The 24980-nt window shown below is 38.0% G+C and overlaps 1 protein-coding gene and 1 non-coding gene across 2 annotated transcripts; both read right to left on the bottom strand.

Annotated features, from left to right (window-relative positions):
• Window positions 1-8732: 8732 nt before the first annotated feature.
• On the bottom strand, window positions 8733-8951 carry LOC141650417 (small nucleolar RNA U3). The gene has a single exon (XR_012546453.1). It is a non-coding gene; the product is annotated as a small nucleolar RNA U3 (small nucleolar RNA).
• Window positions 8952-10283: 1332 nt separating this feature from the next.
• Window positions 10284-18213, bottom strand: LOC141647248 (uncharacterized). Its single transcript, XM_074455370.1, has 8 exons — window positions 17974-18213; window positions 17762-17895; window positions 17489-17595; window positions 12154-12219; window positions 11887-11969; window positions 11260-11306; window positions 10614-10692; window positions 10284-10516 (listed from the first exon to the last, which is right to left on the bottom strand). The coding sequence occupies exons 1-8, from the start codon at window positions 18022-18024 to the stop codon at window positions 10427-10429; spliced, it is 657 nt and encodes a 218-aa protein (XP_074311471.1). The 5' UTR covers window positions 18025-18213; the 3' UTR covers window positions 10284-10426.
• Window positions 18214-24980: the final 6767 nt, after the last annotated feature.

The raw sequence follows: 24980 nt of genomic DNA, 5'->3' as shown, positions 1-24980 counted from the left end.
TTACATATGGTTTTTATTGAATTGGAAAAAGCATATGATAGAGTACCAAGAGAAGTACTTTGGTGGGCTTTAGCGAGAAAAAGTATGTCTCGAAAATATATTGACCTCATAAAGGATATTTTTGGGGGGCTAGTGCAAGTGTTCGCACTAATGTTCGGAGAACGAAAGACTTTTCCAGTACCATCGGGGTGCATCAAGGTTCCGCACTTAGTCCTTTTCTCTTTGTTATAGTTATGAGTTAACAAGAGATATTCAGGACGACATCCCTTGGTGTATGATGTTTGCTGATGATATTGTGTTGATTGATGAGACGAAAGAGGGGTGGAGAGCAAGTTGGAATTGTGGAGGCGGACTTTAGAGACTCGTGGGTTTAGGTTGAGCAGGAGTAAGACTGCGTATTTGAGGTGTCAGTTCACTAAAGTGGCGAGGTTGAGATCGACAGAGTCGGGGAGTATTGTTTTCGATGAGAATGTTGTTGAGGGGTCAGATTTCTTCAGATATTTAGGATTTATTATTCAAAAAGATAGGGAGTTAGACGGAGATGTGGCTCATATAATTAAAGCGGGATGGTTGAAATGGAAGAGCGCTTCAAGGTTTTTATGCGATCAAGATATGCCCCAAAGATTAAAGGAAAAATTTTATCGCACGACAATTAGGCCTGCCTTACTTTACGGTTCCGAGTGTTGGGCCGTGAAACATTGTCACATTCAAAAGATGAGTGTGGCGGAGATGCGTATGTTGAGGTGGATGTGCGGACATACAAGGAAAGATCGATTAAGGAATGAGGTGATTAGGGAAAAGGTAAAAGTGCGCCAATAAAGGACAAGATGATGGAAAACCGACTAAGATGGTTTGGCCATGTGAGAAGGAGACCTATGGACGCACCAATTAGGAGGCTGAAGACTTGGAGAACAGAAAAGGCCCCTAGAGGTAGAGGAAGATCGAGACAGACATGGTAGAGAGTGATAGAGCACGATATGAGATTTCCGGGGCTTGAGGAGAGTATGGTGACAGAGAGGGCACAATGGAGGGAAAGCATACATGTGGATTTTTAGTATTTGATGTTTTTTTTTTTGACATATTTAGTGTTTTTATTTAATTTAAAAATTTATATATTTGTTCTTCTCCCCTTTATTACATTTTTTTACCAACCACTTTCTTATATTTTTTACTTGGTTTACTTTTAAGGCATTCCGCATCCTTAATTCTATTTCGATTTTCAAAATCTTTGTAATCTTTTCTCTCGATTTGTAAGTTTTTATAAAATAAATTCGGAATTCGATTTTAAAACCTGTAAGTTTACCTTGACTTTGCATTATATTTTTGCTCTCCCTTTTGTTTTTCATTTTCCCTTTTCTTTCTGTATTTTGAGCTGTGCGCTCACTCATAGACAGTTCTAAAGAATGATTCATGTCAGCCGACCCCAAATCATTTTGGGATTAAGGCTCTGATGTTGTTGTTGTTGTTGTTGTTGTTGTTGTTGTCGTTGTTGTTGTTGTTGTTGTTGTTGTTGTTGTTGTTGTTGTTGTTGTTGTTGTAACTCTGTAATTAATGTTCCAATTGAACGTACAAAAATTCTTGTGTACTCCGGGAGTACGGTACTCCTTACACTCAAGCTATTAAAATATTCTATTTTGTGAATTGCTTTTGAGTGTAAGGAGTACCGTACTCCCGGAGTACACAAGTATTTTTCTTGAACGTATTGCATCTTCTCAGTTTGTGTGTGTAATTGTAAACAGACACGGTTGTTTTCGATCAGTATAAAAGAGAAAAAAATTGATAGAGTAATAAAAATGAATAGAAAAGAAATGTTATTAGATCGTCAATTTATAGGCCATTTTTCATGGTAGTTAAAGTATGCGAAAAAGGCTCATTTAGAAGATATTTTATTTAGGCGGGAAAACTAAGAGAATTTTTATTCTCTTATTAGCAAGGGAGAAGGGAGATGATTTGGGATCGGTTGACATAAAATGACAACTATCCGCAAATGAAGAAGCACTCTTTATGTGCTTCAAACAACCGTGCCCGTTAATGGTCTTGGGAACGATCATCTACATCTACAGCAAACCGAACAACACATTGATACAGAGGTACAATCCTATAGGAAAGAACCAGTTCAAGTAACTAGTAAGGTCGTGACGTTTGATCAGTAATGACAGTTATAAACATTAGCATGGTAATGTACTTTCTGGTGTGGGAGCTTGCTAGTCTGTCACTTTCCTTCATGATATTTGATCCTCTTCAAGTAAATAAACACCATTTAAACAGTTTATACCACTTAAAATATGCAATTTCCAACACATTAAAAATCTAAAACTGTCAAAGAATATACGGTGTATCACGTACAGCTTCCATTTCTCAAGGACGTACGTTGGAGATAATTTTGCAATGTAAGTATGTAACAATTTTTTTCTTTTTTTTGATCAAGTAAAGAAATTAGATTGATTAAAAATCAACCTATACCATCTTTGTGGATGGAAACGGTAAAAGAAAATCAAAGATTTTCAATTTACGAGGTAGTAATCATAAAAGAAAGGGCATAAACAAGACAATAATAAATAAAAACTCAAGAAAAACTCTTCTAAAACCTGAACGGAATAATAGTAAAAATCTCTAACTGGAAACAAATAGATCAAGAGATTTTACATATCTATAGTTTACTATGTCAGATTAGTAAAATTAATGATGGACAACATCAACAATATAAAAAGCAGGAATAAAAAAACTAAATCGGGTATTGCGAGAGGATTAAACTTGGTATACCTTCTCCCATACCAGTTTTCCCATTTTCATTTCAAAAACAAATCCTTTATAGATTTCAAAGGAAATCCAAAAGGATAAAAGGTCCAAATATAATATCATAAACTTACCTTCAAATATCAACAAAGATGTGGTAAAGTCAATCAATTAGAAAATACATTCTTGAAATATTGCTCTTTGATTCTTGAATTAAACCTTCTTTAACTAAGACAAGTGACTAAAAAGAACTCTCCTGGGCTAAAATGGAGAGTAAATTAAAGTCGAGTCTTTGAAAAAGTAAAAATCAAGAAAGAAAACTGAATTTTTTTCAATTAAAACACTAAAAAAAAAAAGACAAAATCTACATAATTATGAAGATGAGGAAAGATAATTATGAAGAAACTAGTTTAATACCCGTGCGAATGCCCGGACATGTATAACTTATTTTAAATAAAATTTATCGAAAGATGTAGATAAATGAATCAGAATTATTAGCTTAATTCCGGTGCAAATGACTCCAACTCAAATTTATTAGCTATTGTTGTTTTTCTTGTAGTCATTATCTTAATTAATGTGTGAACTTGTACTATATTTTGTACTCCCTCCGTCCCAATCATTTATTATTATGAGGTTGTTATTGAATGACAAATGGACAATAGGTTGTTTGAATGGTCAAATTTCCCTTAAAAAATATTCTCAATATAAAAATATAAATAAATGAGTGAGATACGCATAAATGAAATAGATAAAAAAAATGACCGGACGAAGGGAGTTATCATTCTTCTAATCGAAAAGTAACCAATGTGTGGACTTGTGTTTTATGGCCATTCTTCTTAACAATGTATTTACTTGTTAGGTAGCTTAATACATAAAATTAGATCGGATTCTTTTTAAAAACGAATGATGTCACAATTAATTTGTAACAATTCATGGATTATACAACCAGTTATATATGTTTACGATGTAGAATATGAGTTTTGTGATAAAGTATCTGAGCTTTATGTTAAAGAATATGAGCTTTATTAGAAAGTATTGAGCTCATCCATTTACACATTAGAAACATGAACTTTGAATTAGCTCAGAAAGAATACATATAAGCTCGGATTCTTATACCTTGTTTGTACAATGCTTATGGTACAACTGGATGTATAATCCTATTTGTGAATTTGTAATGCTGCGACCATAATGGCTAGCAAGGAAATCTATATTCCATGAAAACTTAATCATGTGAGATTCGAATATATAGAATATAAGCAAATATGATAAATCTATATCTACTTCCACTTCAACATTGTAAAAATCTTCCTCGTTACACTATTCATAAACCATTCCTTCCTCTATATATAAGTTATACAAATGACATTTCCATCTTTTAGAGCCTATTTGTTTAGCTTGAGATGATATAAACGTACAATATATATGTGGCCCAAATAGAAAAAGAATATGTTTTAACGCATGCTAATATAGAGAGCTAAAAGAACTTAAGTTCGAAACTCAAACCCTTCAATTGCTTCTTTAATAATCAAAAGAACATCGGATGCAAATTACTTCTTTAGTAATACTAACGTCGTCGTTTGCAACCGCCTTCTTAAATTAGTATCTACCAAAATTTACAGGATGATATATATCATAGCACAAATCCAAATTTCATATGTATGTTAAGAATCATAAGAGATACACAAATAGCAAGGTAATATCCCAAAATTTACTCTGCTTTATGTAATACATGTCAGTAAACATCGTAAAATACTTCAAATCATCAATCATTCATCAACTACTTTCTCACGTTTGGTAGCAAAAATTATTCATGCAATAGCTTAAAAGTGAGTCAAGCATCATATTTAAATAAGCTATTACTTCAAATTAAATTTGCAATCCATAAAATTAGAATGACACGCATCATGCACTCAATTTCTCCTTTAGCTTAAATTCATGTCACAATTCAAAACTTTAGCATCATGCACTAACTGCAAATGAATTATATTTTCCGTCCAGATAAACTCATTCTCGTCAAAACATAAAACCGTCAAAAAAAGTTATAATTTTCTCTATGTTTAAAAAAGAACCATATGTAAACCATGAATCGATGAGAATATGCAGTAGAAATATGATGGTTCAAATTGTCGATAAGAAAATAGTACAAAGAACTACACTATATATGCATTGCACCATAAAAATTCCATAAACATATTCACTGATTAATTTAAAAGCCTACTAACAGTCAAACAAAAAAACATACGGAGTACATAAGAACACAAGAAACATGCATAAACATTAGTCATCCATAATTAAAGCTTGTAATAGGGAAAAAATAATTCAAAAAGATGAAAATTTAAGCAAAATAAAGAAAGATGAAACCAACATTATCATGAGAAGCAACAATATGAAGTAAAGATTGACGATCATAATTAATAACTCGGACTTAATCACATGTAAATCAATGGGTGGATAGTAAGATTAATTATCATAATTAACAATATGAGTTTGAGACCATGGAATATATTAGAGGAGGTATGACGGCTTAGGGTTTGGAATTAATAAAATTGTAGATCTATTGGACTGTATTTGTTTAGTCGGCCAACACATAGGGAATAGGAAAAATTGTGTGTAAGACGGGAGTGTTGGGTTAGGGCGGGAAAAAAAATATTTGGTGGTTTGTGTTTTATTATTTTATATAGATGGATCGAAAAAGAGAGTGGAATGCTATAGGGAAGGAGATGAAGTAAATTTTTTTTCTAGATCTCCATCCATATTCTGGAGAAAAGAGAGAGTTCCTCTCTCTTCTTTCTCTCTCATTAAAGTCACAAACAAGTAAGAAAGCCAAAGTCAAGTATATGTGCACATAAATAGACTCGCTTTATATTCATCATTTCGATCATACATAGTACTTCCTTCGACTTCAATAAGCTGCCTCCATGGAAGTTTTAAGTAGGTCCTTCTGCAACAAAAACAAAGAAGATACTCCTGCATAGTTTGATTTAGCCACAATGCATTGGGAAGGGCAGTGTTACACTATCAACAATATCAAGATTATCAGATCCACGGCACAAATTCTAAACATCTATATAGCCACAATGCCACATACATTTGACAGATTCAATGCAACTTACCTATACTCTTGCATACTGTCAAAGGAAAAAAAATACCTTTCAAGCATACAAAACAGGTGCACATTCTCGCCAATTCTACCATTTTCGTATCTCATCTTGCATACTGTTAATCACGCTCTGAACGCAGAGCTATTGGTTCATCAACCACACGTTGTTTCCTGCCTCTGTAGATCTCAAAGATACAGAGGTACGAGCCTAAAGAACAGATCCTGTTCAAGTAAGATCGTGCCATTTGTTCATTGATGGACATCTATAAACATGAGCAATAATACTTAATTTGCTGATGTGGGAGCTTGCTACTCTGTGTCACTTTCCTAAGTTTATTTTAGATCCTCTTCAGGTACATAAACAGCATTTAAACATTTTATACCACATAAAATATGCAATTTGCAACCCATTAAAAGTCTAAAACCCTCAAAACAATGTACGGTGTATCAACATGTTCATATTCGTTTGAACTTAGCAAATGAATCCACCATGATTCAACAAGACACAATTAACCAGCTATAAAAGACGGAACATATGGAAGTAGTTTCCGGCAAAGATTCTCTGAAAGGTAGAGCCGATATAATTCCAATAACTAAGCATACTACATATATAGGGCAAGGCGGTTGATCACGGCTTCCATTTCACAAGGATGCACGTTGGAGAGATAATAACTCCGACATTGATAAAAGTAGGGGTCTGCATACTAGGATTATATGGACTCTTTTTCAAATGAACTCAATTAACTTTTATAAAAAAGTATTACTGTCTACTCGTATAAGAGCCTAAACACTTAACGGAAGTCGGAAACCGGAGTCTTGAAGGTTACATAATTTCTCCTTAGTATGTTAAGGAAGCTATAGGCAAAAATTTAGGCAGCCAACAGAATGACTGCATTTAAACTTTTAAAGATGTAATTTTATCTGCGTGATTTGCTTAATAAATCAGGAAAACTTTCCATCTTGATTTTACCTGTTAACTTCTATTAACCACATCCCATATCCCTCCAATGTGAAAAGTGTATTATTAGGGGAAACGAAGACTGGGAGACTCCTAAGGAAGGAAGACAAGCAATTCTTTAGCAGAAACAAGTACCTCATGCTCCAAGTAGCCAAGACAAAATCTCTGTCGGTATTAAAACCCTGCATATAAGTGCCGTCAGACGAAATCAAAATTAAACATACAGTAGGTCGTGTTTCATAAATTCTCAGACTAATATAACGAAAAATTTCAGGCTCATGCAAAAGTATTCATTACTCCGTAGTCCATACTTTCTAACAACATGACGGTCCTACATAATCTGCTAATGTCACTGACCACAAACGGCTTTTACTCCCCTTTTTTCACCATTTTCCAACTCATTTCATAGTTAAGTATCTAATCTCCGTGGCAAGATTATGTTACTTCGACACTTCATATGAGCTCGCATACCCGTGTCCAACATTTGACACTTGGACATTGGTATGACACTCCGACACTTCACTTTAGACCAAATTCTTGAAATTTTTTCATAAAATAGGCGATCCTGGCTCTTAGGTACTCATTCGTGTCCAACCCGTCAAACAATGTCTTTGTAATATAGGTGGACTTGGGAGATACACAGTATGTCCCAAACATTTATGTAATCACTGGTAAACATGAATAAACATTTATCAGATATGCTAATTAATCTGACTCAGCCTATATGACACTGATATTAGGACTAGTTGAGAATTCTGATAGGTGAGAATGAGGTTGTGACTGCATAGGTATAATGACAATTATGATAGGTGGGTGTGCAGACTGTATTTCCCAATCAGTTCATTTTATAATCCTAAATTTAGACAATTTATCCCGAATTTTACTTGTAGTCTGATGATGTCAAGATAACTGGTCCAAGCAAGATAGTTTATCAGCTCTAGAGTTGGGAGCCATTTGTAAATAGAAGCTTTACATTAACTGATAGCCCTGCACATGACTGCGCAGGAAAGGGCAGGGTTATACTATCTACAAAATCAAGATTATAAGACACAACATATATTCTAAACAGCAAGTAAGCACGTTCTCAACAACTTCATGACTGTAAAGTAGTTCAAGAAATGTGCAACCTAGTACCAAATTCGCAATGATATGGGAATTACAAGGGCATTAATACAGGCTTTTAGCAGGAAATGTGTACCTTTTATATATTTTTCAATACAAAGGAGGGTTGCTCTAAGAAAGGTACAAGCAATTGCGTATTCTTGAGTACAACTCCGTACCTGATTAACAAAGACGGTGTCAATTAGGTCATAAATATTTGCTAGTACACATCATAAGAGTAGACAATAGAAAAAGCTGGGGAGTTCAATATGAACAGCTGAACATTCACTTCCATGACTATGATGGTAATAACTAAGACAGTTCTGAAAATAGCATTTGCTTTGCAAGCAAAAATCATATATAATCACATACATATGGCATATTCAATGCAAAGCCAAGAGCGACAGGCGATAATATAATAATACCATTTTACCACGAAATTTTATGGTTGGATCCTCAAAGAGACAGTCGCCAGCATAATTGAAGAGGAAAATGTTCCTGAATCAACCAACACAAAGTAATCAGTTCACATTTGGGATTTTTCGAGTGTGTGTTGTGCAGGAACGCATTCAAGTGTGTACGTTTTAAGGAAATGAGTATGTCCAACAGGAGCACCACAAAAACCGACAGCGTATAGTCGCATACGCATGGAGATGAAGAAAGCACAATGGCAAAATATATCGCCCACAAAAATGGCAAATGGAGTTAAATGAAAGAAAATGGACGGAGCTTGTCGTAAAGAAGAAAATGATCACCTGTAAAGAAATAAGCATTGTCATAATCTGACTTGAAAATGCCCAAAAAATAAGCATAAATAAAAAGGAAAATAAAAGAGAGTGTGTGTCAGACAGCTGTGCGACCATCCCAGGCCCAGTAATGGACTAGGGAACGATCCTCTACAGCAAACCGAGCAATCTACTGATGGCTGGCAGCCGCTAATCACGCTCTGATCGCACAGCTATTGGTTCATCAACCACACGTTGTTTCCTGCCTCTGTAGATCTCAAGGATACAGAGGTACGAGCCTATAGAACAGATCCTGTTCAAGTAAGGTCGTGCCAATTATTCATTGATGGACATCTATAAACATGAGCTATGATACTTAATTTGCTGATGTGGGAGCTTGCTACTCTATGTCATTTCCCTAAATTTATTTTAGATCCTATTCAAGTAAATAAACAGCATTAAAACCTTTTATACTCCTTAAAATATGCAATTTGCAACCCATTAAAAGTCTAAGCTCTCAAAGAATATACACGGAGTATCAACACGCTCATATTCATTTGAACTTTGAACTAAGCAAACGAATCCACCGTGATTCAACATGACACACTTAACCAGCTATAAAAGACAGAACATATGAAAGCAGTTTCCGGCAAAGATTCTCTGAAAGGTAGAGCCGGTATAATTCCAACTACTAAGCATACTAGATATATAGGGCAAGGCGGTCGATCACGGATTCCATTTCTCAAAGCGTAAGTTGGAGCCAATTTTGCAATGTCAAAACATTTTTTGGAGTCACATGAACAAAACACCAAGTAAAAAGTGGAGTGAAAATCTAAAAGAAGAAGAAGAATAAATGCTACCTTCCTGCATATCCTGTAACCTGCTTCAAAATAGCCAGAGCAATTGTCTCAGCTTCTTGGAAGAGTAAATCCTGGGAATAAAATCAAGTGGTCATTGAATATCTCCAGAACGTTGAAGAAGTGCCTCATGTGATTATACTCCGCTTCAATAAGCTCAGAGATAGCATACATCATCTGAGTTCATGCTAGAAAAACACTCCTGAGGGGCATAGTGTTAATGTGTTTTTTACTCTATATAACGCCCCACACAAACCGATATTTCGGCCACCTTAAGCGTTGATAGTGTATTAGTGTCATTAGTTTACCGACATTTCCACAATTAAAATTGGGTATGCATTGAGAAGAAGAGGTCAAAAGAGTTAGGAAATAAGCTACAAGCATGAAAAGTAACTCAAATATAACATGACAAAAAGAAGTGACGATCTGGCGCATTCGGCAGATATTATCAAATTTTGCCCTTTCAAAATTTTCCCCATATGATAAAGCCCAATCTGAATGCAATCTAGATCCAAGGTCCAAAGATTGATTCAACAGGATCCAATCCAAATCTGAACATCCCTACTTGGAGGTCTGATCATGATCACCAAATTGATGGTGCCATCATCATCGTTATCACCATCACTATCACTAGCATTATAATAATCATAATCTTAAATTTTCGCTAACCTGAATTCAGAGAGCAGGGGTTTCTTCCATGACATGCTTCTTCATCAGATTAAGGATTCAAGGTGATCGAGAACAAGGCTTTGTCATATGATTTGGTGAGCGAGGTGGTGAATGACAGAGAGAGATTACGGATATGTTCAGTCATAATTTTCCTATAGATGAAGGTCTGGGACGAGTTTGCAGATGTAACCCTTTACAAGACAAACAGTAACCTGAGTAATCTTTAGATATACAATTTACAGAAAGAACATTCAAGCAGCCATCTGCAGTAGTATCTTATTTACTCCGATGATCTTCTAGAACCAGGAGTGAATATTTGGCCAACAGCTTCAAGTGCAGAAATATTCCAGCTCTCTGCATGTCTGACAATCTGTTGCAAGGATCACAGAATATCATATTGGAGAGCACAACCCTCATTCTGCTCATGAAATCTAAAGTCAAGTATATGTACACATAAATAGACTCACTTTATATTCGTCATTTAGATCATAGATAGTACTTCCTTCGACTGCAATGAGAGGCCTCCATGGAAGTTTTAAGTAGGTCCTTCCGGAACGAAAAAACAAAGAAGAATGTCAAGCATATTTCGAGTTTTGTATTGGTACAAATGCATGTTTGACAATCAAGTATTTCTTGATTTGTGATGTGTAAATCAAGAGAAAATACATACCCGTCAACTTAACGTTACAAAATTGACTTCTAAGGTATTGAGGTTTTCCCAAGGGTGTGCGAGGCATCGTCCCACATCAGTAAAAGTAGGGGTGTTGCATACTAGGGTTATATGGACTAAATTTTCAGATGAGACCTCAATTGACTTGTTGTCATCTGACTCCCTCACTTGCAAGTACTACTCATATAAGAGCTTAAACCCTCAACGGAAGGCACATTCTTGAAGGTTACATAATTACTCGGTACTATTCTAATCTATTGGCAAAAATTTAGGCAGCCCAAGGAATGATTGCATTTAAAGAAATAATTTTATCTACATTGTTTGCTTACGAAATCACGGAAATTTTCTGTCTTGAATGTACCTGTTTGCTCAAGAGTATTATTACAGGAACCTGGGACTGGGAAACTCTAAGGAAGGAATAGTTCTTTAGCAGAAACAAGTACCTCAGGCTCCAAGTAGCCAAGACAAAATCTCTGTCCGAATTAACTCCCTGCATATGTGTGCCAACAGAACAAATCAGAATTAAACACACAGTAGGTAGTGTTTGATGAAAGCTTAAACTATTGAAGGGGAAAAATCAAGCTCAAACTATTGAAGTGGAAATGAACAAGGTTGTGAATGCATGAGTGTAATGATTAGAGTCGCACAAATGAAGTCAACACTTCTCGTATTTTTGCTGACTATATTTCAATGTCACATTTCATTTTATAATCCTAGATTTAGACAATTTATCCTGAATTTTACTCGTAGTCTGATGATGCCAAGATAACTGGCCCAAGCCCGACCAGTTTATCAGCTCTAGAGTCTGGAGACATCTACAAATACGAGCTTTACATTTAGTGATAGCACTGCGCATGACTGAGCTTGCAAGGACAGTGTTACACTGTCAACAAAATCAAGATTATAAGACGCCACGAAAATTCTGCCAGCAGGTAAGCACGTTCTCACTACTTCATGACCGTAAAGGGTAGTAGACTAGTAGTTCAAGAAATGTGCAACCCAGTACGAAATTCGCAATGATATGAGAATTACAAGGGTATTAATACAATCTCTTAGCAGGAAATTCGTACCTTGTCTATATTTTTCAATACAATAGAGGGTTGCTCAAAGAAAGGTACAAGCAATTGTATGTTCCGTGAGTACAACTCTGTACCTGATTAGCTAAGACGGTGTTAATAGGATCCTAAATATTTGCTAGTACACATCATAACTCATAAAAGTAGACAATGTAAAGCTGGGAAGTTCCATATGAACAACACCCACTTCCAAGGACAAAGATGGTAATAAAACAGATTCAATGCAAAGCCAAAAGTGACTGAGTTATAATATAATATTACCGCGAAATTTTATTGTTGGATCCTCAAAGAGACAATCACCATCATAAATTGAAGAGGAAAATGTCCCTGAATTAACCAACACAAAGTAATCAGCACACATGCAAGTGTTTATGTTTAAAGGAAATGATGAGCATGTCATTCAATCCTATACTGTCCAACAGGAGCACCAAAAAACTGACAGCGTATAGTCGTATATACTGTCCAACAATGCATATCGCCCACAAGCATGACAACTGGGGTTAAACGGAAGAAAAGCCGGAGCATATGGTAAAGAAGAAGATATTATGAAGCAAATAGCTGTTGCCAGCCATATCAAAAGAGCCGTTGGCTCAACTACAATTACGGCAACAAGATTATTCACTTTATCATCTTTGTGTAAATAGTTTATATCTTTCCTTGTTTATATTATTCTTTGCAATGTATATATAGCCTAGTTAATAGCATTGTAAAAACCAAGTCATTCAGTCAAATACAATCACATCTTTACATATCTTATTCATTCTAATATGGTATCAGTGAAATAAATCTTTCTGCTCTGCCGTCTCTGTCTCTTTTGTTTTCAATCTCAAAGTCTAAATTCTCATGACGAATCCCGATAATTCTCAACTCGTGGGGTCTTCAAAACCCACGTCTGTCTCCGTTGTTCATGTTGAACAAACGGGTACCAGCATCACTCCGATTACTTTTAATGGCAATAATTACGATGAATGGTCCCGTTCGTTTCAACTAGCTCTCATGGCTAAAGGGAAGCTCGGTTATATTGATGGATCCATCTCCAAACCGGACAGCACCACTGCCACTTTCGAGTCTTGGCAATCGACCAATGCATTGGTCACTATGTGGATTTATAACACTATGGAATCGTCTCTGCGCAGGCAAATCTCGTTACGTCCCGAGGCGAAACAGGTATGGCTCGATATAAAGAATCGATTTTGTCAAACCAATGAACCGCGTATCTATCAATTGCAGGCCGACTTATTGGCCTGCCGCCAAGCACCGTCTGAATCTCTGGTGGCCTATTATGGCCGCTTGACAACAATATGGGATGCTCTTGCAGAACATGATACTTTACCGTCCTGTTCGTGCAACCCGTGTGTCTGTAATTGGTTGACTATCATTCAAGCACAGCGGGAGAAGAAGAAGGTAAGGGATTTTCTGCTCGGTCTTGATGACCGTTTTGCGAATATTCGATCACAAATCATCGGTATTACTCCTCTTCCTTCTTTGGACCTTATTTATAATCGTTTATTACAAGACGAGGGAGTTAGGAATCTATCCGTATCTAAGTCTGACACTACACCTGACGCAATGGCATTCGCTGCCCGCGTCCACCAGGGGTCCCGACAGTCAGGAGGGGGGCGTGAGGTTCGTAGTGATCGTCGCAATTCATCTGAGCCGTCTAAATATTTCTGTATTGCCTGTCAAAAAACGGGTCACAGTCTAAAATTTTGCTTTCAAGTTACGGGTAATTTTCCCGATTGGTGGGGCGATCGTCCCCGTCATCGTATTTATGTTGACCCAAATGCTACTGACCTTAGTAAAGCCGTCTTTGTCCCGGACCCACGTGGTAAAACACAGTCTGACCGCAGCAAACAGACTGTCCCTAAAGTGCATATGGCATCTGCTCAATTGTCTATGTCGAATGCTACTGCTCCTGGGAATGCAGGTGCTTCTGGGAATGCAGGTGCTTCGTCCTCAAGCACTTCCCTCAAGCAATTTGATAAAATAGATCTTAATTCCTTGAGTGCTCAAGAATTAGAGCAACTAAGTATAATGTTGCAGGCACGTAAAGGTGAATCGTCCAATGATCGTCTTAATGGTAATATCTCATCTTCTTCTTGGATTGTTGATACGGGCGCGTCTCACCACATGTCGGGATGTCTTTCTCATTTTTTAAATCTTAAAACGATCCCACCTTTGTCCGTTGGATTACCCAACGGTGATCTAACATTGGCCACTCAAAGTGGCGACATACAATTATCTTCCCGACTTGTGTTGAGAAATGTCTTATATGCCTCTAATTTACATTGTAATTTAATATCTGTCTCTAGTCTTTTAATGGATACAACTCTCACTATTCAATTTTCTCATAATTTATGTCTTATTCAGGACCGTATCTCGAAGACGGTGATTGGGGCATGTGAGCAGCACGAGGGGTTATACTACCTAACCGTGTGTCCTAATGACCAAGCTCGTGCGTGTATGACTAAATCAGTTGACTCAGCTGAAATTTGGCATCGAAGGTTGGGGCATCCCTCTTCCAATATTTCCCGTTTTTTACCATTTCTTAATAAAACTTCTCGGACTCATAATGTTTTTCATAGCAAAAATTGTGATATTTGTTTACGCGCAAAACAAACTCGTGGACATTTTAATTTAAGTACTAGCCATGCTATTTCTCCATTTGATCTCATACATTGTGATTTATGGGGACCTTATTCTGAAAACGCATCTTGTGGCTCACGTTATTTTTTAACCATTGTTGACGATTTTTCTCGCTCAACATGGGTTTATCTTTTACGACATAAAAACGATACTAAACAAACTTTGTTAAATTTTTTCGCTATGATAGAACGTCAATTTGAAAAGAAAATCAAAGTTTTACGCACCGACAATGGTACCGAATTTCGACCCTTAATATCTTTTTTTAAAGAAAATGGCATACTTTTCCAAACGTCTAACGTAGATACCCCCCAACAAAATGGTCGGGTAGAACGTAAGCATCGTCACATTTTAAATGTTGCTCGCGCTCTTCTTTTTCAAGCTCATTTACCTTTATATTTTTGGGGAGAATGTGTCTTAAGTGCAGTTTACTTAATAAATCGCACTCCGACTCAACTTCTACATGGAAAAACTCCGTATGAAACTCTATTTAAAAAATCACCTCCTTTTGAAAATATTAAAACCTTTGGGTGCCTCGCATATGCCAAAAGTCTAAATCGCTCACACGATAAGTTTGCTTCCCGAAGTCGTAAATGCATTTTCGTTGGATATCCATTTGGTAAAAAGGGTTGGCGTCTTTTCGACTTAGACACGGGGTCTTACTTTGCGTCACGCGATGTCATATTTATCGAAACTGAATTCCCGTTTAAAAATCTACACATTCATGACGATACCAATGGCCCTGACTCGTTTCTCATCGATAATTTTACTCCTGTTGACCACACCATATTCGTGTCTACCTCACCTACCTCGCCATCTGTCACCACTACTCCATCAGCTACTCCAACACCCACCAACACCGCTGACCAGCCCCCTACTTCAACTAGTGAACCCTCCTCTACCACGACTGACTCTACTCGGCTCTCCCACACACGGCACAAGACCCGCCTCCTACCTCCTCTACCTCGTCTGAGTTAGGACGGGGACATCGAAAAAAAATACCCAACTCTAACTTAAATGGTTATGTCTTATCCAACCTTCGCCCCTCGTTGCACGCTCTCACGGCCAAATCATCCTCTTCAGGTACCGCATTTCCTATTTCACACTATCTTAATTATGCTAAGTTTTCTCCTAACCATAAAGCTTTCTTGTCGGCCGTGACTAAACATCACGAGCCTAGTCTTTTCAAAGATGCTATGCAGGTCCCCGAATGGCGCGAAGCCATGCGTCTCGAGATCGACGCTCTTGAAAAAAATCAAACATGGACACTCGAGGATCTACCGCCCAACAAAAAGGCTATTGGCTCCAAATGGGTTTACAAAATTAAATATAACGCAGATGGGTCTATCGAACGCTACAAAGCACGCCTAGTTGTTATGGGTAATCGTCAAATTGAAGGGGTTGACTACAATGAAACGTTCGCTCCCACGGTCAAACTTGTCACCGTTCGAACTCTTCTTGCCATCGCCGCTGCAAAACAATGGGTCCTTCATCAAATGGATGTCCATAATGCCTTTCTCCATGGCGATCTTCATGAGGAAGTCTACATGAAACCTCCACCCGGGTTCCTTGGATCCGCTAATGGGAGAGTTTGTCGCTTAAGAAAATCTTTATATGGTCTCCGTCAGGCCCCTCGATGTTGGTATGCAAAACTTGCTTCCGCTCTCACAAAGTACGGCTTTCAACAATGCCCATACGATCACTCACTCTTCTCTATATCTCGACCCAACACTGAGGTACATATTCTTGTTTACGTTGACGATTTGGTTATTTGTGGTAATGATCCCGCTTTTATTACTCAATTCAAGACATACTTGAGTCAATGCTTCTACATGAAAGATCTTGGTACACTTAAGTATTTTCTCGGCCTGGAAATAGCAAGAAATAACTCGGGAATATTTGTGTCTCAACGTAAATATGCTCTTGACATTTTAACGGAAACGGGTCTTCTTGGCACCAAACCAACGTCTACCCCCATGGAGGAAAATCATAAACTCGGTCTATCTAAAGCTCCTCTTATGTCGACCCTCGGCCGTACTGGTCGCCTTGTGGGCCGTCTTGTCTACCTTACCATTACTCGTCCCGAACTCACTTACTCCGTTCACATTTTGGCCCAATTTATGAATGCTCCTACCAAAGATCACTGGATCGCCGCTCTCAATGTCGTTCGCTATATCAAGAATTCTCCGGGCCAAGGAATCTTACTTCGCTCCGACAACGATTTATGCCTCAATGCTTATTGTGATGCCGACTACGACTCTTGTCCTACAACTCGTCGGTCTCTGTCAGCCTATCTCGTTTTTTTGGGGTCCTCTCCAATCTCTTGGAAAACTAAAAAGCAAGCCACGGTATCCCGTTCCTCCGCCGAATCCGAATATCGAGCTATGGCTTTTACCGTATGCGAACTTAAATTGCTAAAGGGCTTGCTCCAATTCCTTGGAATTAAGCACGCTCAACCGATACGGCTTCACTGTGACAATAAATCTGCGCTTCATATTGCTCGCAATCCGGTGTTCCACGAACGCACCAAACATATTGAAATCGATTGTCACTTTATCCGCGACGAGATTCAAAAGGGGCTTATCGCTCCCGATTATGTCCATACAAAGGTTCAGCTCGCCGACATCCTCACCAAAGCCCTCGGACGTACTACATTCGCCACACTATTGTCCAAGTTGGGTGTCTCGACACTCCACACTCCAACTTGCGGGGGGTATTATGAAGCAAATAGCTGTTGCCAGCCATATCAAAAGAGCCGTTGGCTCAACTACAATTACGGCAACAAGATTATTCACTTTATCATCTTTGTGTAAATAGTTTATATCTTTCCTTGTTTATATTATTCTTTGCAATGTATATATAGCCTAGTTAATAGCATTGTAAAAACCAAGTCATTCAGTCAAATACAATCACATCTTTACATATCTTATTCATTCTAATAGAAGATGATCACCTGTAACAAAATAAGCATTGTCATAATCTGATTTAAGAATGTCCAAAACATCATCCACCCCGGAAACCGAGAATTCCTCTTTCTCTTTAGTCATCACCTTATCCATTCTACATATAATCAACAGCAATGCTGACCATTAATCTAAGTAAAGGGAAAATCTCGGATAACTAAAAAACAATCAATCAATTTATATTGCAACCAGTCATACGCGAGAGTCTTTGAGATATTCGTAATTGAAATCATGAACAATAGAAAAGAAAATAAGAGAAGTACCCATTATTATTGCCAGAAGAGAAAATTCTGAGGACTTCTGTGACAGTAGAGACTGCGAATTTAAGAAGCGACGGCGTTTGATTCTTTGAATTATTAGTTGGCGGGTTCGAACATGATCGAATTGTATTAATCCTCTGCAAAATTGGAGATGTAAAGTGGGTTTTGTTAGGTTTTGGAAAATTAGGGGAAATGAAATGAGTGAAATTGTTAACCTTATAGTTTGAAGTTGAAGAAACTGCTATGTAGCAAGAAATTCCCGCCATTGTAGGATGCTCTGAGCTTGTGAAGGACTCTCGAGTTCCAACTGCCAAGTTCAACTGACAACTGGGGTTGATCAAGCCTTCCTTAATAATATGGGTCTCCGTCTCATTTTCCGTTATGATATTTACACATTTATTTTTAAAGTTTAATACTTTTGTGCCCTTTATACACCTATGCTTTACGGGTATCCGAGAATGACCATTTCCAAGAAGAATGATAGCCAAAGGGATGAATCTCCAAGACAAAAAAAAAAAAAAACAAAAAATACTTTTGTGTTCAATAAAAAATGCTCGCCCACAAAATAAGATAGAGAATTCATAATTGCTTAATAGCTAAAATACGAGGGACAGCTACCTCAAATATGTATTCACGAAAACCAGAAGGTGGATAATCGAGAAGGATGAGAACGATACTTTGAGTTTACCCGTGATTAGCTAGCCAATCACTAGCTCGATTTGCTTCTAGATATGAATGTTGCAACTTAGAGTTTACCCGTGATTAGTCATCCATGATTAGCTCCTTACATTTTTTAACCAGAAATTTAAAATTATTGCTTACCAACTAATCTTCTTTAACCAACCGAATGCAAGATTGATTGTCTATATGAATGATGAACTCACGTATGCGGAGTTCTTTTGCACGCTCCAAACCGGCTAGTAAAGCCAATAGCTCGACTTTCATGAAGGAGCAAACCCCGCCCGAGAAATAGAATGCTGACAAAAAAAATTACCTGAGTCATCTCTAAATATTTCTCCGCTCCCGAGAAAAAGGATTACGCATCTGAGGTAGTACCTCAAACCTTGTAGTTTTTGAGCATATACACATTTTTTCTAAGCATATTACCATTTATAAATATAGTTTTTGAGCAATATTTTATTATTTTAGTGTATGTTTTAGTAAATGTGCTCAAAAACTTTATATTAAAACAGAACTCAAAAACTTTAAAATAAAACTCAGAAAATAAACAATAAGAGGTACTACCTCAGATGTATAGTCTATGAACTGCTCCGCTCCCTGCTGCTCCGAGATTACCTTTCGATGCCCCGTGAGTATTAAGGAGGGTCCAATCGTGTGTAGGAGGGGTCCACCTTATAAAAAGTTCTCTCGAAGCAGTTGTTGGAATGGGGGAAAAAAATCGAGAACCTATCAAAAGCTCTCTTCGTCAAGTCGTACTGATTGAATAAAAAAGCACGAGGATCCAACGAAATTTCACCATCAGGACCAAAAAACCACATAATTACTACCAAAACACCTCAATTATAATAAATATCGTTCTATCATCGAAGCAGTTCGTGCTCGTGACACGCCAATCTTCTTTGAGGCGTTACACGAAAAACTCTCATCCAACAAGAACTCCGTCTAAAAAATGAACCCACATCCTCTACCTTTAACCCGTCTACCCATGCCGCCAATTACCGCTCCAATAACCGTATCAACTATCAGACTCGTGGCTCCAACTATACCCCTAAAACTCCTAACCCTACCACCACGCAATCTGCCTCCTCCAAGCCCTTTAAAGGTTGTTGCCAATACTGTGACACCGTGGGTCACGTGGCCTCCGACTGCCCTTATCTACAATCTAAATACCCGACCTCCGTTGCCATTAATATAGCAATACATGCAATGTGAATAGAATAACAACCTATTGACAATATACCTAAAATACAAAGATAATGGCTTGATTTTAGGAGAAATATATGGGATAGAATTATAGAATAATTCTTCCCTTAATAATAGTCTGACTATGAGATATTCTTGATACGCTCCCGCAAGATGGACGGTCGAAGAGTGAGTCCGGTCTTGGATGTAAGTAGTGAATGGCGTGGCTTAGGAAGTGATTTAGTTAACGAGTCAGCCAATTGGTCATCACTATTAATATGTTGAACTCGAATTGTACCCAGTTGAACTTGTTCCCGGACAAAATGAAAAGCAAATGCTAGATGTTTCATTTTTGAGTGAAAAATAGGATTGACGTAGTAATTGGTAGCACCTAAGTTGTCACAAAATATCACTGGAGTAACTGTAGAACGGATTGTAAGTTCGGACAATAACGACTTTAACCAAAGTACTTCGGCTGTTGTGTCGGCTATGGCACAAAATTCTGCTTCGGTTGAAGAGCGAGATAGGGCTTGTTGTTTCTTGGAAGACCAGGATATCGGGTTTTTGCCAAGGAATACTATGTAACCTTAGCAACAAGTCTTGCTTTATGTTGCTTTAGGCTGTCATCCGGATTGTATTTAATCTGATAAACCCATTTGCATCCAATTGTATTCAGGATGGAGTCGGGGGGAACAAGGGACCAGGTTTGGTTGCGGGTCAAGGCGTCATATTCAACTTGCATTGCGGCACGCCAAAGTGGGTCAACAAGGGCTTGCTTGACGGTATTTGGGGTGATGTATGGAGTTGGGACGATGGCTAATTTAGCATATCTGGGGTTTTGTTTCCTAATATTATTGGAGAGGCGAGTTATATATCGGGGAGGTGGGAGGTGGGGGTTGCTGGGGCGGTGGAGAGGGAGAGGATGAAGGTTGTGGGGAATTTCGGTGTTGAGTTTGAAAGGTACGTGTAGGGGATGAGGCATCAGTGGGTGAGGTGGCGGGAGTCGTGTGATCTTGGTATACAGCGGCAGGAGTATCGGTTGCAGAGGAGGGAGTAGTGGTGTTGACAGAGGAGGTCGAGGGTAGGAGTGGTATGTGTTGAGTTTATGGATTCAAGTACCTAAGAGGGGGAGGGGGTGAATTAGGTACTATTTAAAAAATTGAACTTCAACTTTATTGAATTAAAGTGAGTTAAGAGAACAAAAGAAATGAAACAATACTTCGAATAATATTGAAAGACTAAACGAGTATTAAGATGAATGTTTGCTGAAGTATGAAAGTAACAACTGTTCTGACTGTAGCTATTTGTCTCAGTTTATAGAATACGGACTGCAGACCAAATGTGACAGTATGATGAACTGTTACTTCGAAGGTTAAGCAAAGCAAAACAAACACAATAAAATGCAGCAGAATAAAGTAAAAGAATAAACACGGGATTTTTGAATTGGTTCGGCAAGAAACTCAAGTGCCTACGTCCAATCTACTTTTTATTGATTTCTTTTAGCGATCTACTCCGACTACTAAAAGACCCGTACAATAAAAGTAACAACCTACTCCAGTTGTGTTACAAGTCCAAGAACTACTCCGTTCTTGTGACAAGCCAAATCGCAACCTACTCCGGTTGCCAAGAGTTAAAGACTACTCCGTCCTAAACTCTACTAACACACTTAGAATGTTATAGGATCAAGTTTCCACTAACATATTCTTAGCAAAGAATAGAGATGGACAACTTTTACAAGATCAACAATTCTTGAGCAAGAGAGTTTAGTATGTTAAAGTAACAGTAGCCACGACTGTAACAACTTGAAGACTCTTTAGAAGATTTGCAAAGGACTCACGGTTTTTAAAGCTTTGAAAAACAAATTTGCAAACTTGAAAATAATTTCAGAAAGAAGTCTTGGGATTTTATGAAGGAGATGGCTCGCCTTTTATAGAGGGAAAGGGTGAGGTGGTTGCTAGGATTTTGAAGGGTCAAAGACCACACATGTGAAGAGCTTTAGCAACCACTCAAACCTTTCACCAAAGAAGGTTCTTTTGCAAAGACAAGAATAGAGAAAGAGTGTTTGAAAGATATCCTTAAAAGCTCATGCAAATTCAGAAAACAAAGAGAGAAAAGACAAGTCACATGATGACAAGTTAACACTAAAATGGCAAAAAGCATTTCTTGTTTTCTTAAAGGACCAAAGGGTCAAATTTGCATAAAGAGGAAATATTTTGAAATTAATAATAATTCAAACCACTCTTTATTGAAGGCCAACTCCTATTAAAAATCTGAAGTTTATCTTTGAAAAATGAGAGACACGTGAAGGTTTTTCGAAAGATAAAAGAGCTTCAAGTGTTACGAATTGTGGCAACAATCCAAGCAGCTGTTTACTAATGAAAGCAACAGTCGTCTTGACTGTTTCTATTACTCTAAGATACTCTACTTTCTTGCTTGTACATTAGATGACACTAAGACTCAATATAATGGGATGATTAACAACTTCAACACTTTTTAATCCATGCTTGATTAAATCATTAATCCTGAAAAGGTAAACTAAGATAACACAAATCAAATGGGCATGTTATCATCAATATAAGGAACCCAACAAATTCCCCCTTTGATGATGACAAGCCCTAAACGAATGTATAAGCAATGTAAACACCTTAATTCAAGATTTTAAACAAGCAAGATCAAATGAGAGAAGGGACAATATTACCTTACCTAAGGCAAGAGCTAAAATCAAACTAGCCATGACAATTTTACATTGCCCCAAAACAAGATTCAAAACTAAGAAGGTTAGACAAGACATTAGTTAATCAATATGCAAAGAGATTAAGAGCATGAGTTTACCTTTTCCCCCTCTTGACATCATCAAACGGATAGGGATGTCAAAGGCATTAGAGTGCAAATAACCACAAGAAAACACAAAAAGACACATATAACCGTGACAAGGTAACAAAGTCAACATAAACATACGGATTAAACATAAGTTCACCATAGTTCACCATGGCTAAATAAAGTTTAAAATACACCACCAAACATCAAAATAACGAGTAAAGAAAAATAGTCTTAGGAGGACACAACAAGGTGGGACAAAATGAAAAAGGCACGGGTAAAGTCAAGGGGGCCGAGAAGGAAGGGATAGGTTAAGGGGAGGAAGCTTGTTCACCATCCGAGCCACTACCCAAGGGATCATCATCCAATGGAGCATCATCACCATGTTCCTTTGTTGAGACAAGAGTGGATATAATGTCCACTTCTCCACGAATGAGGTCCACGGTGGAGGCAAGGGCCGAGATCGGCAAATTCTTTTGATGAGCATCGTGCTTAATCCAAGCACTCAATTCAGCCACGGCTTGAAGAACTTACCGCATACTACCCGTATTCACTTGACTAGACGACCCAACCTCAGGATCCGTCTTAATTGTCACAGAAATCAATTCATCATTTTCCACTTTGATAATCATTTTCCCCATTTGACCATTACTCATAATGTCACACATGTCTAATGACCCCAAGCTAGTACTCACTAATACCCCATGTGCCTTGAGCACAACCGACAACCACATTCCATAAGGTAAGTGTAGCATGCTAGAAGAGGGTCTACGGAGTTTGGTCGAAATAAGATGAAAACGCTTAAACATTAACCCAATCAAGTTCACCTTTTTGTGAGTTGCAATGTGATAGATTAGATATTGTTGGGCTATTGTGAGTTTTCCCCGATCACCCGAGGGATAAATTGACCGACACAACATGTTAAAGATGATTCGAAGAGGAGGGGGTATTTGGGTGTTGCTTACGGGACCACAAGAGACTGCTCTAGGACACACAACTTGAGCGACACTAAGGGGTGAGGCGTAAGGTAAAGCAACCCAGGTTTCGGAGGGGAGTTTGTCATAACCTCCGGTTGGGATATCAAGGGCGGTAGCAAAATCAGATTGAGTAAGTTTCAGAGGCTTACCATTCACCTTAGCCGTGAGGAATTCACCCGATTTGTCAACTCGGACGGATGCAAAGAATTGAATCACCTCACTCACAAAGACCGGTTCACGCATTTCCAACAATTTTTCCCAACCTTGAGCCAAGATCATGTCACGGACAGTGTGAAAGGCGGGAGGCTCAAACCAAGATTGGTTGTAAACCCGAGAAGAATGGATGGCTTTGGGATTCATCAACCTCTCACAGTTTTTGTAGATGGAGGTAGGAAGATCTAGACTTTCAAGGTGATCCCAAACAAGAGCCAAATCCCATTTAGAGGTTAGGGAAACCGAATCTGTGGGAGAAAGGTACACTAATTTATTCTTTGAAGGTTTCGATTTTTTCAATGGTGGTTCACTTGGTGTTTCAACAGGAGGATTGATAGTGGGGTTTTCAATGTTGCTTTGCTCGACACTTTCAGAAATGGGGGGTAATTGGGATGAAGAAGCTTTATCTTTCCTTTTGTTGTTCTTCTTTGCCGGAATCGGATCAGATTCGGCGGAATTGGTTGGATTTTCATTCAAATCGAATTCAGTTTCTTCAATATCCTCAACATTCACCGTAACCGGTTCAGAGGAAGAGCTAGGGACAGCGGTACTTTTCTTCCGACCTCCTCGAGTACGACGCCCTACCATGGTGGAGATGGGGATGTCGTCGGATGATGGTGGAACAGTGGAGAGAGGGGTTGGATGAGGGGTTGGTAGATCTGGGTTCGGTGATGGGGTTGGAGTCGTGTTTGAGGTTTGTGGAGGAAAGGCATGGGAGATTTTTTGTGAGGGCATGGTTTGAGTTGTTGTTGTCGGTGAGTTAGATGTGACAGGTGGGGATGTCATGTTTACTGGTTTGACGGGTATAGGGGTATTGAAAGAGGTCTTGACCATGGTGGGTTAAGGGTAGGTGAGATTTGAGGGAGTTTGTGGATTTGGGAGATGAAGGGATAATTGGACAGTGGGAGTTCGGTGGGTTGTTTGAAGAAAGTGGCCCAAATAATAAATGTGGTAAGTGAGATAGTTGGCCCAACTAATTAATTTCAATCACTCGAAATAAAAACGCAAGCTAGTATATTATAAACGTAAATTTAGATATGAGGTTGAGTGATTACCGACTCACGAATACGGTGTCAATTTTTGGTCTAAAAATGATGTCAATGCACTTAGAATACTTAATAACATATATCCAATTTTAATTTAATCAATTAAGAAAATTTGTAAAACTCATACTAAAAATCACAAGCAATTAATTAACCCAATTTCTAGTCTAAATTTCTCAAAATGTTCTCTTGCAAGTGGCTTAGTGAAAATATCGGCAATTTGATTTTCGGTTTTGCAAAAGATAAGTTTAATATGTCCTTTTTCCACATGATCACGAATAAAATGGTGACGAATATCAATATGTTTGG

The sequence above is a fragment of the Silene latifolia genome, chromosome 3 (assembly GCF_048544455.1).
Source record: "Silene latifolia isolate original U9 population chromosome 3, ASM4854445v1, whole genome shotgun sequence".
NCBI classification, from domain to species: domain Eukaryota; kingdom Viridiplantae; phylum Streptophyta; class Magnoliopsida; order Caryophyllales; family Caryophyllaceae; genus Silene; species Silene latifolia.
The sequence above is the reverse complement of the archived record's forward strand: the minus strand, read 5'-3'. Positions and strand labels throughout refer to the sequence as shown.

What these genes read in the sequence shown, in the direction of transcription:
- LOC141647248 (XM_074455370.1), bottom strand. Translation starts at nt 18,024, where the DNA reads ATGGCGGGAATTTCTTGCTACATAGCAGTTTCTTCAACTTCAAACTAT. An exon ending in TCTTCTGGCAATAATAATGG is followed by an intron (nt 17,596 to 17,761) that starts GTACTTCTCTTA and finishes GATTATATGTAG; the next exon opens with AATGGATAAGGTGATGACTA. An exon ending in TATTGAAAAATATAGACAAG is followed by an intron (nt 11,307 to 11,886) that starts GTACGAATTTCC and finishes ACACATATGCAG; the next exon opens with GGAGTTAATTCGGACAGAGA.